The sequence below is a fragment of the Cibotium barometz genome, chromosome 1, assembly GCF_041138505.1.
Source record: "Cibotium barometz isolate CiBa-2024 chromosome 1, ASM4113850v1, whole genome shotgun sequence".
NCBI lineage: Eukaryota > Viridiplantae > Streptophyta > Polypodiopsida > Cyatheales > Cibotiaceae > Cibotium > Cibotium barometz.
The window spans coordinates 18697362-18713980 of NC_141046.1; the positions used below are offsets into that span (position 1 = coordinate 18697362).

Below are 16619 nucleotides of genomic sequence, written 5' to 3' on the forward strand. Positions count from 1 at the left end.
GAATCTGTACCACTGCCCTCATAGAAAAGTTGCGGACCGGATTGGGAGATAAACAAGTAGAATTAAGATCGAGGATAAGTAAAATTTGTAAATTTGATTTTAAATTATTAAGATTGATTCAATTATGGTTAGGTTAACCTCAAATTCTCTCAAGGAAGACATAATTTTAGAGAGAGAAAGTCATGGTTAATCTCTAATCAAGAGATTTAGAGTAACTTGTTTTAAAGGCAAGGTCAAATCTTTGAAATAAGTTTAGAGAACCTTGAAAAGAATAAATTCAATAAGTTTACAAGTATAGTTTTAGAGAGAGAAAGATGAGAATCTCACTCTCTCTAGATTCCTAAGGTGTGAAATTCAGTAAATAAAGGTACAAATTTTATTTTGAACTTCATAAAATATAATTGAGAAAGTTGTGTGAAATATGGAGAATGTTCTCTTTCTAGAAGACATAAGAATCAATTATTGAAGATGCGTGTAACACCTTGGAATGACTTTAGTAAGAATCTAAGGCAAATGATTAGATATGCAAAATCTTATACCCTTATACAATATAGAGGTATGAGAAACCGTTTGAACTTTAGTTTAGTTATTGACTTAGATCCTTAATTTTATCAAGACCTTAGAAAGATTTAGAATAAACGAAGGATATTCACTCAAGTAAAGTGAGAACCTTAGCAGCCATACACTAGAAGTCCAAGGTTAGATGAAGGATTGATAAAGTTGGGTCTCAAGATTTAGAATTATCTCGTGGTATTGTGAAGACCTTGCCAAAATCATGTGGCTAGAGGATTTTTAATCGAAGTTACGACTAGAGAACATAGAATGTCTCGTCGAACTTGCAATGGTTTACACAGTCTCAGTTGCATGTGGGATGCATGATTGTCTCGATCACGTCTTATAGTGTTTGATATTGTATTCATTTAGGATATTGCTTTTGTGGAAGTGTGTGAAGGTACCACACAGGCTCGTGCTATGCTGTGCGGATGTCATCTGTGTGGTGAGCTGCGTCACGAAGACGGTCAGCGTGAGACCATTGATCCATCTCGGTTAAGCACAGGTGTGCTCCTGACACAATTGGTGTGAGGGATAGGAAGCGACTCCAATTTGTATCGGGCAAGGGAGGTCTGGTTTCTTGGACATACGTGTCAGTCGTATGTAGCTCTTGATGTCGATGCTTGGAGTATTCATGCTTCTGGAAGTGGTATGGCTATCAAAAGCGGCTCCTTTGGATTTTTTCACACGGGTCAACCTACAGTTTGCAAGAGAGACGGAGAGGGTCACCTTCATGAGAAAGAGGGTGATTTTACGAGGATTACAGGGAGATCCCATCTATTTGGATGACGACCTTACAAGGATGCAGATAGAACATAGGAAAACATGCATGCCGAGAGTCCTACAGGCCCGGAAAGAGGGCAAGAGAGCATTCTATCGCGATGGTCGTGTCATCATCGATGGCAAGGCCACCGATTAGCGCTAGGCGGCCTATGGGACATTGGCTATGGAGGATCCAGAAGGGCAAAGAGAAGTTTATCCTCAGTTGTCCAACAGGTACTATGGACCTTTCCAAATATTGGAAAAGATCAATGATGTGGCTTTCAGACTAGCGTTACCCGATCATTGGAGGATTCACCATGCTTTTCATGTGAGTCTCCTAAGAGCTATCCCAAACCTTTGGAACCAATGAACGAGGATCCATAGAAGTTGAAGAGCTAGAGGACGGTCTTCAACCAGAGCAAATTGTCTTTCATAAGGAAAGAAGGGGATCGCATGGCAAGGTTACTAGAAAGTACCTTGTCAAGTTCAAGAATTATTCGGCTATGGATGCTAAGTGGGTGGATGAGAACCTCTTTGCGGAGTATCCACATGTTTTACCTGTATATCAGGAAGCTTTTGAGTTGACGACAAGTGATTAGAAGCCGAGGGGATGTCACCGGCCTTTGTATTTTGACATCCAAGGAACCAAGAACAAAGGAGAGTGCTCAAGGTTTATATTCCACTATAGGGAATTGAGTATTCTAGAACTCGAAGGGGTTTTGTCTAAGTTGTATCTAAAAGGAGAAACTTTGAGATTGAACAACACTAAATGTTTTGTACAAGAGTCATGGGACTAGCCATCTCATGGAGGCGCTATTTATCAGTGAAGAAAATGAGAACTGAGTACATGGATATGAATATTGTTAGTCTACCATAGTCAAACACTAACATGGGTAGTTAGACCACAGTAGGAACTGGTGTAAAAACCAAGAAATGGGTGTCAAAACCAAGGAACTGTTTGTGCATTCATTTTTTTATTTGATTTATGCTTGTGAGCATATTTGTGTGTGTGCCAAGGGTCAGGGACGCCTAGTTAAACCCAAGGACGAGCATGTGTGCATGTGTTTGTGTCTTCTAACATAAAATGGGTGCGTGTTGATCTTGACAAGAAGAGAATCATGCTGGGAAACTCCTACTTGAGGGATACTCTTTAGATACAAGGGGTGGGAGTATCTGCCAAAGAGGTCAAACCCAAGGTCACTCTATGTGAAGGGTGAAAACTGTGAGGGCAAGATACTCCCAAAGCCAAGCACAAGAGAAGAGGAGGACATTCCACATGAAGAACCATGTCTCAAGAGCCAGAGAGAGAAGAGCTAAGTCCACAAAAAAGCAGAGAAAAGCAAGACCTAACAGTTGAGGGCAACAATTTAATAAGTTAGGGGGATGTCACTGAAGCATCAAAATATAGGTTGCTCGTATGCAAAAACACAACACGCAAAAAATTTCCCAAAAAATAAAGTTTTTCTTTTTTCCAAGTTTTGAAAAAAAAAAAGTGGTGTGGCATTGACACATGGTAGGAAAGCAGCGCAAGGTCACCTTATAGGCTTGGAATGATGTGACTAGCTTTTGGAGAGCAAAAGATTAAAAGCTTTTTTAAAAACTAAAAAGAGAAGAGCGTTTATTATTTAAAAGAGCTTTTTGGACTATAAGTGAGTTTCAAAGCACTTTTCTCAAGTGCTTTTGGGCAAGAACTATAAATCCAACTATTCTTTCATTGTTGAGACATGTAAAAAGACGAGAGCTCTCTAGCTCTAAGAACTTGTACTCAAGACTCCTCCAAGGAGTTTTATCTAATATAACTTCAAGGGGGGAGGGGGGTCGGCCCAAGGCTATTTCGACCCCTAGTGTGCGTCTTCTCTCTCTACTCTCTCTCTTTTGTTTATTTTCAGATTTTCTCAAGGTTTTACGCGTGAAATTATTGTTTTCTTGAAGATAAGCTAAGTACCCGTGCCACAGCCCTTACGAAGACCTGTTTCAATCACTCTGCTTCCAACTTTTATTGCGCAACAACAACCTTGGATGCTTATGATTGCAGCTCTTTGCTTTGATGTGAATACAGATGCATTTGGCAAATGGCAGCATATCACCGGAAACTTTTATTTGGCTGTGGAGGGTAAGATTGCTCGATGCCCTTATGTCTCTCATCTCCTTGCAAACTAGAAGCTTGTTTTGCAATATATTCAGTGGTTAGGTAGACCTCCTGAGATTGAGACAAGAAAATATCTTTTGGAGCCATGCATTTCCTACTCCTTTGGCTCTCTCTTCCCCCCAGTGAGCTTACTTTCTTTCTACAAAAGGCACAGAGGTTTGCCAAGATGTTGGTAGTTGAGTATGCACTACACATCTTTATGATGGATGTTGCAGCCTTTTACTCCTCTTATGATTGTTCCGGATGGTGAAAGAAGAGAGGACTATGATGCATCTTCTTTGGTCTTGTCTGTAGACCAAAAGTTTCCTTTGCCAAATTTTGCATTTTCTTTGACTCATTTCTAGGGTATTCCTTCTCCAGATTTGTTTGGCTCTTTGGCAGGTGGCCTTCTACATTGCATCATGCACGGCTCTTTCTAATGTGGACTAGATATCGGATTTATGGACAATATGGCATGCAAGAAATCAGTTGGTTTTTCACTCCGTAAGGATTGCGCAATATCCCTACTTTCATCAATTGTTGCATCAATCTTTGTTCCATCCACCTGGATCAGATTCATGATGGCCAGTTGGCTTTTTTTCTTTTTTTTCAGTGCTTTTAGCTTCTGTGACTGCTCTTTAAGAAGTTTGCCTCTTTTTTGAGGATTTCTATCTTTGTATAGTGAAGCAATAGATCATAGCCTTTCACAAAAAAAAATGTGTGTGTGTGTGTGTGTGTGTGTGTGTGTGTGTGTTTAATTAATAAACAGAACAGTGCTTTCACCAAAAAAAGTGTGTGTGTGTGTGTGTGTATGTGTGTGTGTGTATGTGTGTGTGTAGAATCTTTAATGCAGGCTAAGCATTTCCTCATGCTAAATGATCAGAGAAAATTGCAAAAATGGTTGACACGTTTGCGACATCGAGCTATCATAGATAAGGGTTGCTCTTCCAAAGATTTTTTCAAAAATCTACATGCTTCAACACAAAAGGAAATGCATCAGAACGGTGAAAAAATCTGATGGTCAATGGACTCATTCTTTGTCGGAGCTCTCGTATATTGCTAGTCAGCATTTTGCAGCTCTTTTTGCTAAACCGCCAACTACTTCACCTGACATATTTAATGCTCGTTATGCTTTATTGCATCATGTTCGGCCCATTATTTCTCCACAGGATGCTTTGGAATTAGAATCTCCGTTCACTGATATTGAACTTAAAGATGCTTTACGTTCAATGGGTCGATGGAAATCTCCCGGATGGGATGGATTGACAGCGAAATTTTTCCATGCTTTTTGGCCTCAGCTGGAACAATCATTACTGTATATGATCAATGAAGCTTGGGCAAATGATGTACTACCATCTTCTTGGAAAGAAGGATTGGTTAAGCTTTCCCTAAACGGGATCTTTGTGAAGCTTTTTCTGATTGGAGGCCCATTACTCTTATGCCGGTCATCTATAAGCTTCTGACTAAGATGTTGGCAAATCCTATTAATTTTTACATGATGGTTTGCATCCTGCGCAATATGGTTTTGTGCCTCGGAGGCAAATCAATGATAATTTGGCTAATGCTTATATTGCCATTGAATATGCCAAATACACTAAGCAGGATGTACTCATTTTGCAGGTTGATATCGAGAAAGCTTTTGATTCCGTGCATTGGGACTATATAGCTATGACTATGAGTTATCTTGGTTTCGGTGCGAAGTGGCAAAATTTGTGTATTGGCTCTATAATGACAGTGATGCTTCTTTGATTTTGAGCTCTTCTCTTTCGGATTCTTGGAAATTGGGACGTTCAGTTCGCCAGGGTTGTCCGCTTAGTTCCTTGTTGTTTGCTATTGCCACGCATCCTTTTCTTTGCTACTTGGATTTTTTGCAAGCCACTGATGAATTGCATGGCTTACAGCTTCCTGCTGGGCGTACTTTCCTGGCTCAGGCTTATGCTGATGATTCTTTTTTTATGCCCAAGAATACGCAACAAGATCTTCAGAGATCTCACCAGGGTCCCACTGTAGCCGGGCCAAGGGACGCGCTGCATATGCCCATATGCGCCAATCCGAGAGCACATCTGCAGGGTCTGGGTCAATATGCCACTTCCGAGAAGCGGCGGCCACTACCCGTATCCTCTGAAAGGTACACTCTGTAACCAACTGCAGGATCTGAACAATTCTCTGGGCTGTGCATTTTAGCCAGACATGATCTGCAGCCCTGCGTAGCATATAATGATCTTTGTGGCCGATGGATGATTATCCAATGTATGATCAATGGAGAGATTTTTGAAATAGGCTCCTTGTATGCCTCTCAAATTTCAGCTTCCAGAGCTCAAATATGGGACTCCATAAAGCAATATCCTTGGTCCTCAAATGCTCTACTTTGTGGTGACTTCAATAATTCTCCTCACTGGAAGGACAATACCACACATAAATCCCATATGCTGCCCTCTGAAATCCAGCAATGGGAACATATGACTTCATCACTTCATACTGCAGATTTATGGACAGCAACTCACCCTTCAGTTTTGGGATTTACATATCATCATAATGCTTTTACAGAATATTGGGCCAGGCTTGATAGATGGTATCTTATTCATGCTCAGCAATATGATGATTATACATGTCAAATGTGGACTGATTATTCTCAACAACTATCTGATCACACTCCACTTTGGCTCAACCTTTCATTTGGTATGCCTCTGGATGATATGCAGCTCTCTTTAGTCAGACACTTGCAGGTCAATCAATTATATCTTTCTCATGAAAAATTCCAGCAAATGATCAGATTGGCTTGCAGGCCATTGTTATCCCATGCTCAAGAGGATCTGGATTTTGCTTGGAACTCTTTTGTACATTGTATTCAAAATGTCATCAAGGAATATGGAAGATGGTACATGGCAGAAACCAAACAGCATATCCAGTGGGCAAAATCATACAAGCAGTCCTTGGTACAGATTAGCCATCAAAGGTCTCTTTCTGCTTCTGAGCAGAATTCATTGTCTTGTGCTTCTTCCATAATTGATGCTAATGATAAACGCAAGCTTTCCAAATGGCAGACAAGGGCTAGAGTTAAACCTATGCTAGATAAGGGTTGTTCCTCGAAATCTTTCTTTCGAAATTTACATGCGTATAGACAAAGTCAATCTATCATGACAGTCAAGAAACCCGATGGTCTTTGGACCCAGACTTTATCTCAGCTAGAAAAACAATGTCTGGATCATTTTCAGCTTCTTTTTTCTCAACCATCTTCTTCTACACCTCAGGTTGCATTGGCTCAGAGCAGATTTATTGAGCTTGTTTCTCCTATTGTTTCTTTGCAAAAAGCTTCAATGCTGGAAATGTCCTTTTCAGATATTGAATTGGATGAAGCCCTCAAGCATTTGGGTAAACATAAATCCCCTGGCTAGGATGGTTTGACGGTTGAATTTTTTGTAGCCTTCTGGGCTGAATTGAAGGGTCCAATCTTGAAGCTCATTAATGTAGCCTGGCAGCATCAACATCTTCCCTCAGCTTGGAAGCATGGTCTGGTTAAGCTTGTGCCCAAAAAACCTCTATGTGAGACAATGGATGACTGGAGGCCTATCACTTTGATGCCTGTTATATATAAACTTATTGCTAAAATGTTGGTACATCGGATAAAGGATATCCTTCATGATAGACTTCATCCCAGGCAATATGGTTTCGTTCCAAGAAGGCATATACATGATAATATCTCCAATACACTCATCGCAATGGAATATGCAAAATATTCTGCTCAAGATGTCTTGGTCATGTAGGTGGATGTGGCAAAGGCATTTGATACGGTACAGTGGGATTATGTCTCTCAAATCATGTCTAAACTTGGTTTTGGGCCAAAGCTAGTTAATGTCATATATTGGCTTTACTCAGATTCCACTGCTCAATGCTTTATAGGGAATCATTTGTCTGAGTCTTGGACTCTAGAACGATCAGTTCGACAGGGATGCCCTCTGAGTGCTTTGTTCTATGCTATTGCTTCACATCCTTTGCTTCTTTATGTGGATCATCTGGTTGATACTAGACAGTTAGAAGGGCTTCAGATTTCTGGTTCACGGCCTTTCATTGCACAGGCTTATGCAGATGATTCATTCTTCATGCCAAAGAACAGTCCTCTGGAGCTTCGCCTATTGATGGAATACTCTTTCAGATTTCGGGTTGGCAGCTGGTCTAAAAATCAATTTTTAGAAATCAAAACTCTTACCTCTCAAGCATTGTGACTGGCATGCTATCCTGTGGCCCGGCCAGATTATTTATCCGGAAAACATAGTAAGACATTTGGGTTATCCCATTGGCTGGAAAATCAGAAATAAGCAACAAATATCTTGGGTATTAAACAAAATTCAGGACAAATTAGAATATTGGAAGATCTCCACTTGGCCATTGCACGTACGGCTTCGAATTGTTCAGTCCATTGTTCTAGCTTATGTCCAGTTCTACCTTCCTCTATTACATTGGTCATCTCGAGATCTTTCTTCTTTTATGTCTCAAGCCATGGAGATTTTTTGGAAAACTAAGCTTCATAAAAAAGCTTTAAGGTTGCTCAAAATGGACTTGCTTTGCTCACCAAGAATGCATGGTGATTTGAATATTATAAACATCAAATTTCATGTGTTGGCAAGAAAGATCACTATGCTCAAAACCTTTTTTCAACAAGAGCAGCCTTGGTCTATCATGTTGGCAATTTTGTGTGGTCAGATGCGCACAAATGCTTATGGACATTGGCTAGTTGATCCATCGGAAGTAGTACTTGGCAAATTTCAAGGTAAAATCCCTGGTTGTGAAGCCCCTCATGGATAAGGGTTGCTTATCAAAAGCCTTTTTTCAGGGCTTGCATGCTACTCGAAAGAATAACTCATGCCTAAGGGTAAGGAAGCTAGATGACTCTTGGACGCACTCTTTCTCTGATCTCCAAGATGAATGCCAGAATTATTTCCAGAAATTATTCTCCGCTCCTGGTTCCCCATCAAATCAAATGACTGAGGCTAGGACTGAATTTCTCCAATATGTTTCTGGAATAGTGGAAATGGATGAAGCTCTTACCTTGGAGAGACCTTTTACTAACACAGAACTTGATAATGCATTGTTCCACCTCAGCAAATACAAGTCCCCTGGCTGGGATGGCCTTACGGTGGAATTTTATATTTCTTTTTGGGATGATTTGAAAGAAGTCCTCTTGCAAATGATCAATGTTGCCTGGCAAGAAAATCAGTTGCCGCACTCTTGGAAGCATGGCATAGTCAAACTTGTGCCCAAAAAACATCTATGTGACCATATGTCAGATTGGAGGCCTATTACTTTGATGCCTGTAGTTTACAAACTCATTACTAAAATGATTGTGCATAGGCTTCACAGGATACTGGATGCGGGACTTCATCCTCATCAGTATGGGTTTGTGCCGCGAAGACAAATCCATGACAATATATCCAATGCCTTGACTGCAATTGAATATGCTAAGTATTCGCATCAAGATGTGCTTATATTGCAGGTGGATATTGCTAAGGCATTTGACACTGTTCAATGGGATTTTATCTCTCAAATCATGACCAAGTTGGGCTTTGGTCCCAAGATGGCAAATGCAGTTTACTAGCTTTATTCTGGCTCTACTTCTCAGTGCATTCTTGGGGGTCATCTGTCTTGGTCATGGACATTGGGTCGATCAGTTAGACAGGGCTGTCCTCTTAGTGCTCTCTTATATGCCATTGCGACCCATCCCCTTTTAATGTATCTTGATCATCTTACAAACACAGGAGAGATGACTGGTCTTAAAATCCCTGGAGCTGCATCTTTTTTGGCACAAGCATATGCTGATGATTCCTTCTTTATGCCACAGAATTCTTCCCGGGAAGTTCAAATGCTTATGACCACTCTTTCATTGTATGGCTTGGCAGCGGGATTGCATGTCAATTTTGACAAATCTAAATTACTTCCCTTGAAACAATGTGACTGGCATTCTATTCTTCGGCCGGGTCAAGTGGTGCATTCCAAAGATGTAGTCAGGCATTTGGGATATCCCATAGGATGGCATATCACCAGGAAGCAGCAGCTAAAATGGATCTTCCAAAGACTTCAACATAAACTGGAATACTGGAAGATTTCTACTTGGCCTCTTCATGTCAGGCTCAGAATAGTACAGTCCATTGTAATGTCATATGTCCAGTTCTATTTGCCTTTGTTGCATTGGTGCTCCAGGGATATTTCAGCCTTTATGTCTCAAGCTATGGAGATGTTATGGAGGACAAAAGCTGCTGTGAAAGCATTGAGACTGATGAAGATGGAAATGGTGTGCTCTCCTAGGATGCATGGTGGACTTAATGTCCTCAATATAAGATATCATGTACTTGCAAGGAAGGCGACTATGCTGCATACTTTTTTCCGCCAACAACAGCCATGGACTTGTATGCTAGCATCCATGTGTGTCAACATGAGAACTTGTGCTTATGGTCATTGGATTACTGATCATTGGGAGGTAGTCATTGGGAGATGTGTAGGGAAGATACCTGGCTGTCCTTTCTCTACTGCTCTGATACTTGACTGGAAACAAGTACTTTCTAAGGTCAAATGGGCTCCTGATAATTGCTCGGGGACAAATGAGGAAAGAAAGTATTCATTGGAGTGCCATCTTTGACATTCCACTCGCTTTATAGGAACCTGTTCGGGCATACAATCTCATGAAATTGGGAATTAGATACATACATTATGTGGTAGATGATCAGGGCTATGTCTTATCTTTTCCTCAGGCCACTACTTCCTATGCATTGGGAATGCATCATAGGTCTATATGGAAGAAAATTGCTGATTTATTACATCCTTTTCTACCTGTTCCTCCTGTGGCTGACACAGACAGGCTTACGGATTGGCAATTGCAACCCTCTGCTACATGCATGTAGAAAATATGAAAGCAAGAGCAGACTAGAAATGAAACAAGAACACAAATGAAAGACAAAAGAGTTACCTTGAGATGAGTGTAGACAAGACACAAGATTGATACTTTCATTGATGTGACACCCACAATATATAGGTGAGAAGTACAAGATAGAGTAGACTGACTTATGGGACAATTATAGAGGTGCCACATGGCACTAGACTCAAGACACCAAGACTCAACTGAAACTAGACTAGAGAAATAGTACACCTAGTGTGCACTTATTTCCAACACCCTCCTTAAGTGGACACTAGGAGGAAGACAAAAAGACAAGACTATGACATGACAAAAGATAAGAACAAGACAAAGAAATTAGACAAGGATTGAGAGACAAGCTAGAAGACAAGATGGACAAGACTAGAAGACAGACATAAAGACTGATAGACTGAGAGACAAGACAGAAGACATGACAGACAAAGATCCTGAGACACCCCTCCTCAAGTGATATCCTCATATAGGTTCACAAGGATAGGGACAAGATGGATCTAAAACAAGACACAGTCAGATTGATAGACAAATAGACAGACAGACAAGACTAGATAGACAGAAGATTGACTGTAGACCTGACTGTAGACAAACAGATGGACCTTGAAGACATCCCCTCCTCAAGGGCAATCTCTGCCTCTTGGGTAGGGACAAGAGAGAGGTCAAAAAGCATAATGAGTAAGACACTAGAACCCCTTGACCTACATCATCGGTGGTCAAAGTGGTAGACAAGAAAGGTGAAGTAATCAGAAAGCCCACTCCTCATCATGTGAGGAATGAACAGCAAGATCTGCTGATGAAGATGCTACAACAACATGGGCTGAGGTAGATGCAGGGGCTGATGTAGAGGTTTTAGAGTAGCAGTCCTTCTCCCGGTGATTATCACGGCCACAAATGGTGCATGGATGAGCCTTGAAGCAGTCCTTCTCCATATGATTAGTTTTTCCACAATGGGTGCAAGGCTTTCTTACCTTAGAACCTCCTTTCTTTGCTAAAAATGCAGTGTCAATTACCTTTTGTTGTTTTGTTCTTTCCTCTTCTTGGAGAGCATTGATGATACCTTCAAGAGTAGGATTATTGTGATACTTGAAGGTAGTGACAAGAGTAGCATAGGTGTCAGGTAAGCTTTTGAGAAGCACAGCAATAGCAATATCTTCGGAGATGGGGGACTTCACTGATGCAAGCTGAACCATAAAGACTGCAAAAATAATTGACATGAGAGGCTATAGTAGCTCCCTCCTGCATATATAGATCAAAGAATGAGATCATAAGTGCAATCTTAGAGTTTTTAGAGTGGGGTCCAAAAAGGGTATCCAAAGTGATCAATGCTCGAGAAGCAGACTGTATGTCGGAGATGTGATGAATGTAATCATCTCCAAGACCGAGCAAGATGATAGCATAGGCTTTGTCATTCTCGGCAGTGGGAGCATAAGTGATAACTTGCTCAATGTCGGAATCTTCGGAAGCAGCATGGTGAACAACGTCCCAAAGACTTTCTTTCATAAGATGGCACTTGATTTTGATTTGCCAAGTATGAAAGTTGGACCCATTGAATTTGTCGATAGACATGAGAGAATGAGTAGAAGAGGCCATGTGGGAAGGTCTTACCTCTTGCTAAAATGCAAGGGCAGTGTCTATTCCCTTACAAGATTGCAGAAATGAATGAAAGAAGAGATCCAAACTGTTTTTAGAAGCCGGCTCTCTCACCACTTGTCAAGGCCATAGCATGTGACAGCCCATCGAAGCATGAGGAACTAGCAGTTTGCAGATATGAGGATAAGAAAAGGACTGACCAGCAAACTGAAGGAGACAATGCACAGTACCTTGTAGACTCTTCAAGAGAAAGCGATGGCAGAACTGAATGCAGCAAATAGCTCGTTAGGAGGAAAGTCGATCTGCAGCTGCTTCTAGATGATGCGCACCCTTGAGTCGATGAAGAAGGCAGCCAAGAGAGCAGCAACAGTACGGCGGGCTGTATGAGCCTGAACAGGGTGGACAGCAAGAAAATGGGCGGACAGAAAATTCAGGCCGGCGGGTTGCTTACTAATATGACGAGCTGCACGTGCAATACTAGAGGACAGAAGCTAGTTGTTGGGCTGCTACAGCAGCAGGTTGACTACCAAGAGCAGGGGCAGCACCCAGCTAGGCGGCGGCCTGTTCTGAACCAAGTGACTGCAGCAAGAAGAGGGGCAGTCGCTCACAGGAAACAGGGGCAAAGATGAGGGGAGCCAGGATAAACCTGCTCTGATACCATGTAGAAAATATGAAAGCAAGAGCAGACTAGAAATGAAACAAGAACACAAATGAAAGACAAAGAGTTACCTTGAGATGAGTGTAGACAAGACACAAGATTGATACTTTCATTGATGTGACACCCACAATATATAGGTGAGAAGTACAAGATAGAGTAGACTGACTTATGGGACAATTATAGAGGTGCCACATGGCACTAGACTCAAGACACAAAGACTCAACTGAAACTAGACTAGAGAAATAGTACACCTAGTGTGCACTTATTTCCAACAATGCACTCATCCTGTTCCTCTTCCTGCCTTAACCTCCATCAAAGCTTACAGGCTTCTTCAGCCTGCTCCATGGATTCAGCAACATGCTAATTCTCTGTGGCATATAAGGAAGCCCCTCTCATGGTGGCGGAAGAATCTCGGGATGTTATGGAAGTGTAAAATGCCATTGAAACAAAGACTTTTTCTTTGGAGATGTATTACAGGCACATTGTCAGTGGGGGTCACACTTGCTAAACGTCGCATTGCATCATCCACAAGATGTCAGGCTCCTTCAGAGACTGTTCTTCATTTGCTTTGGCACTGCCCGTGTTCTAGGATCCTCCTCAGGAGAATTTCAGATTATCTTCGGCTCCGTTTCCCGAGTCACAGATTTGGGAAACATTTCTGGCTCTTTGGCAGATTTATGAGGTCTTTGTCTCAATACTCACTATTTCTCTCTTGGGTGAGATATTGGGCTCTTTGGACAATCTGGAGTGAGCATAATTTGGCATACTTGGGTCGGCAGATTCACAAGTCATATGAATCTTTCCGAGCCTCATTGCGGCAATCCTTATATGATGCCTGCCATGAGGGTGATATGGATGCTTCTTGCATAGAGCTTTTCTTTTTATGTTTCTGATCTTTGGGATACTCTCCATTTCGGAGACCTCCCATCATGTAAATTCATGAGCATATAAATATACTGCACTGGATATTACCAACAAAAAAAGTGTGTGTGTGTGTGAGAAAGAAAGAAAGAAAGATTGTATTAACGTCTCTCTCAGGCCAAAGAGGACTGGCCTATGAGACAAAGCCATGTACAATGTATGTGGTATCTCTGAGTATCAGATGGTGCTGAGTGCACGATACAACAACTGGAAAGGGCATCTAAACAAAGCATAATGTATATGAATAATATATGGATAGAATATTGAAGCCTGATAGGGTTATAGAGTCATATCAAGACCTCGGCGGGTGGCAACGGACATGTGTGTGTGTTTGTGTGTGTGTGTGTGTGTGTGTGTGAGAGAGAGAGAGAGAGAGTTCCATGCAAGGGTATGATAAAGTCGTGCATCATTATTTTCAAGCTAAGCCGGGTTTCCCCCTTGATGCAGCCAATTTTTTACTTCTGGTTCAACACTGCATTTGTAGATGGCAAGTTGTTTTCACTTTCCTCGAGATCGGAACTAGACAAACCCTCCAAATATCTTAGTGATGATACAAAGGTTCTCTCTCTCTCTCACACACACACAAATCCACACATAATGCTAGGACCTTTTGAATTACCTTTTTTTATTTTCTTGTATAGACATGAGTAGGTCTCATAGGCCACCTTTGGCTACAGAAGATATTATATATATATATATATAGATAGATAGATAGATAGATAGAGAGAGAGAGAGAGAGAGAGAGAGAGAGAGAGAGAGGAGTCTATTAGCAGGCTGAGATTCAAGTTTTCAGGTTCATGTATTTTTCTCCTCAAGACCGAGACAAGTTGATGCTGAAATAAAGACCATAGAGCAATTAACAAAGCAATTGTCTTCCATCAATAAGGTCTCATCATCAATGCTTAAGTAAGCCATCAAATCATTGCACTTTACAAATAAAAATATGAGATTGTGGAGATCGACTTTTTGTACAGAAGGCTGAGGCTCCTTGACAAGAAAATCTTTCGAGGACCATATGGTCGTACATGTTTTAGCTGGTCCACATTGTCTAGCCACCGTGAGCATGTGTGCATACATTGTCAAAGGGCATTTGGAACGTGCTGATTATGTGCTGAAAACACCACACACATCACATAGCAAAAGCTCCTCTTGAATGGGGTTTTTTGGTGTACAGCAATATAACATATAATCGAGAATAAATGATGATGCTTTAAACAAAATTATGGATCATGTACATGCTTTTTCAAGAATTCCATGTGTTAGCATCATAAAAATTCCAGAAATCGCATTACTTCGTCCATCTCTCTTGCTAAACAAAACTATGCTAGTTGATAAATCTTTTGACAGCAAAGATTCATTAGATAGTAGCCAAGTATGTCTATGGTCCACAACATCTCTATATGTCAGTGATTTATTTCATTTTGAAATCAAGTGTAATTTATCATTTATTATTTCTCAATCTTCTCATGTGTTGTGTATGTGGAGACTCATATCATGTGTTATGTTTCTTATGCCATGTGTTATGTACTATGTTCTTTTGTCACATACACACAAAAAAGAAGAAAAACCACTCAATATTGTGGGTGAGAGTTCAAGGGTCTGTTTGACCAAAGGTGATACAATGGGTACCATGGATGTACCTAGCCATGGGAAATTGAAAGAAAAAACATCTAGCACAAGTGTATGTGCATGTAATCATTAGGTGATCCTATGTAGAGTGAGATATGTCGTGATCAGCTAATGCCAATGCTACCCGCCTTGGCTAGAACTAATCTCATGGCGGAGAGGTATATCAGGCCTCTATGGTGGGAGCACGTCATTTTTTTTATTTTTATTTTTTTTTCAGAAAGAGACTTCTATTAAGTATGAGAAAAACATACAACAATCACAGCTATAAGCCGGAAGAGAATAGAGTCACCCCAATATGTAAGGTGATTTCAACCACTGAGAGGAGCATCATGATGCCATGTAAGACCTGTGGTACTAGAGGAAAAGAAGATGCCATGGTCCCATTCCCGCATAAATATCACACGCTTCGCCTGTGCAGAACGAGAGGGCCCCTGATGCGAGCCCAAGTAGCCATAAGAGTGTGAATGATATCACCCCATATAGTACTAATGCACTGAGACCCAAAAATCTGGACACCCTCAATAGCCTCCGTGCATCTAGCTCTCCAGATCTGCCATGCTGTAATAATCTCCCAACTGGTGTCAATCCTCTGTCTAGGGGGTGTATAATCAGAGTGAGGAACATCCTGCAATAAACCATGCTGGGCAATACCTCTACGAATGAAAAAAACAGAATTTGTACCACTGCCCTCATAAAAAAGTTGCGGACCGGACTGGGAGAGCGAAGCAACTGCTCCCCAAGTCACATGCATGGCTCGGCCACTCAATTTGCCCATAAGTTGGGCTACAGGACCCCAAATCTGCTGTGCAATGCTGCACCCCCATAGACAATGTTGTACGGACTCAGAATCTGCCGCACATCTAGGACAGGAAGGTGCTACACCGAAAACTGATCTCCACTAATTGGTGGGGAGACCACCATGTAAGAATAACCAAAAGAAATGACAGATCTGACTCCTTCTGTATGAGTGCCAAAGTCTGCCAATATCTGCGCTGTATCACTGGAGAAATATCATAGCTCTCCCAATGAGACCTGAGAGTAGGGATCCTATGCATCTGTCGAGTGAGGAGAAGCCTGGCATTCCGAACAGTGAAACTGAAAAAAGGAAGGCTTTTCAAAGGATCGAAGGCATCAATCCACTCCCACTCTCCTGGATCCCACTGAAGATATCTAATAGGACTGCCACCATATAGCCACAAACACCAAGAGCCATGAGTCACTATCTGAGGAGAAGGGTCAATGAACCAGTGCTTCCCCGAGCGACCAACAATCCTCACTGGACTAAGCCTAGTGTTTGGTATGATCTCCTCTATACTACATCTCCTCAATCTCCCACCAGGCATGAGACTACATGAGGAAATCTATATCCTCCTGGCCTGGCAGAGCAATAACGTGCAGAGGTATGCCTATCCACGAAAAAACTCCCAGCCAACTCGGATGATAGTCTCCGTGAAGGTCCCAGA

At 41.5% G+C, this 16619-nt stretch overlaps 1 protein-coding gene across 1 annotated transcript in view; it reads left to right on the plus strand.

The window, feature by feature from the left end:
- Positions 1 to 14437, plus strand: part of LOC147641683 (uncharacterized) — a 143422-nt gene extending 128985 nt beyond the window's left edge. Inside the window, exons 10-12 of the mRNA XM_086812171.1 lie at positions 3374 to 3427; positions 13975 to 14085; positions 14321 to 14437. Coding sequence (XP_086668297.1) covers positions 3374 to 3427; positions 13975 to 14085; positions 14321 to 14437 — 282 coding nt within the window. The remainder of the gene's footprint in view (positions 1 to 3373; positions 3428 to 13974; positions 14086 to 14320) is intronic.
- Positions 14438 to 16619: the final 2182 nt, after the last annotated feature.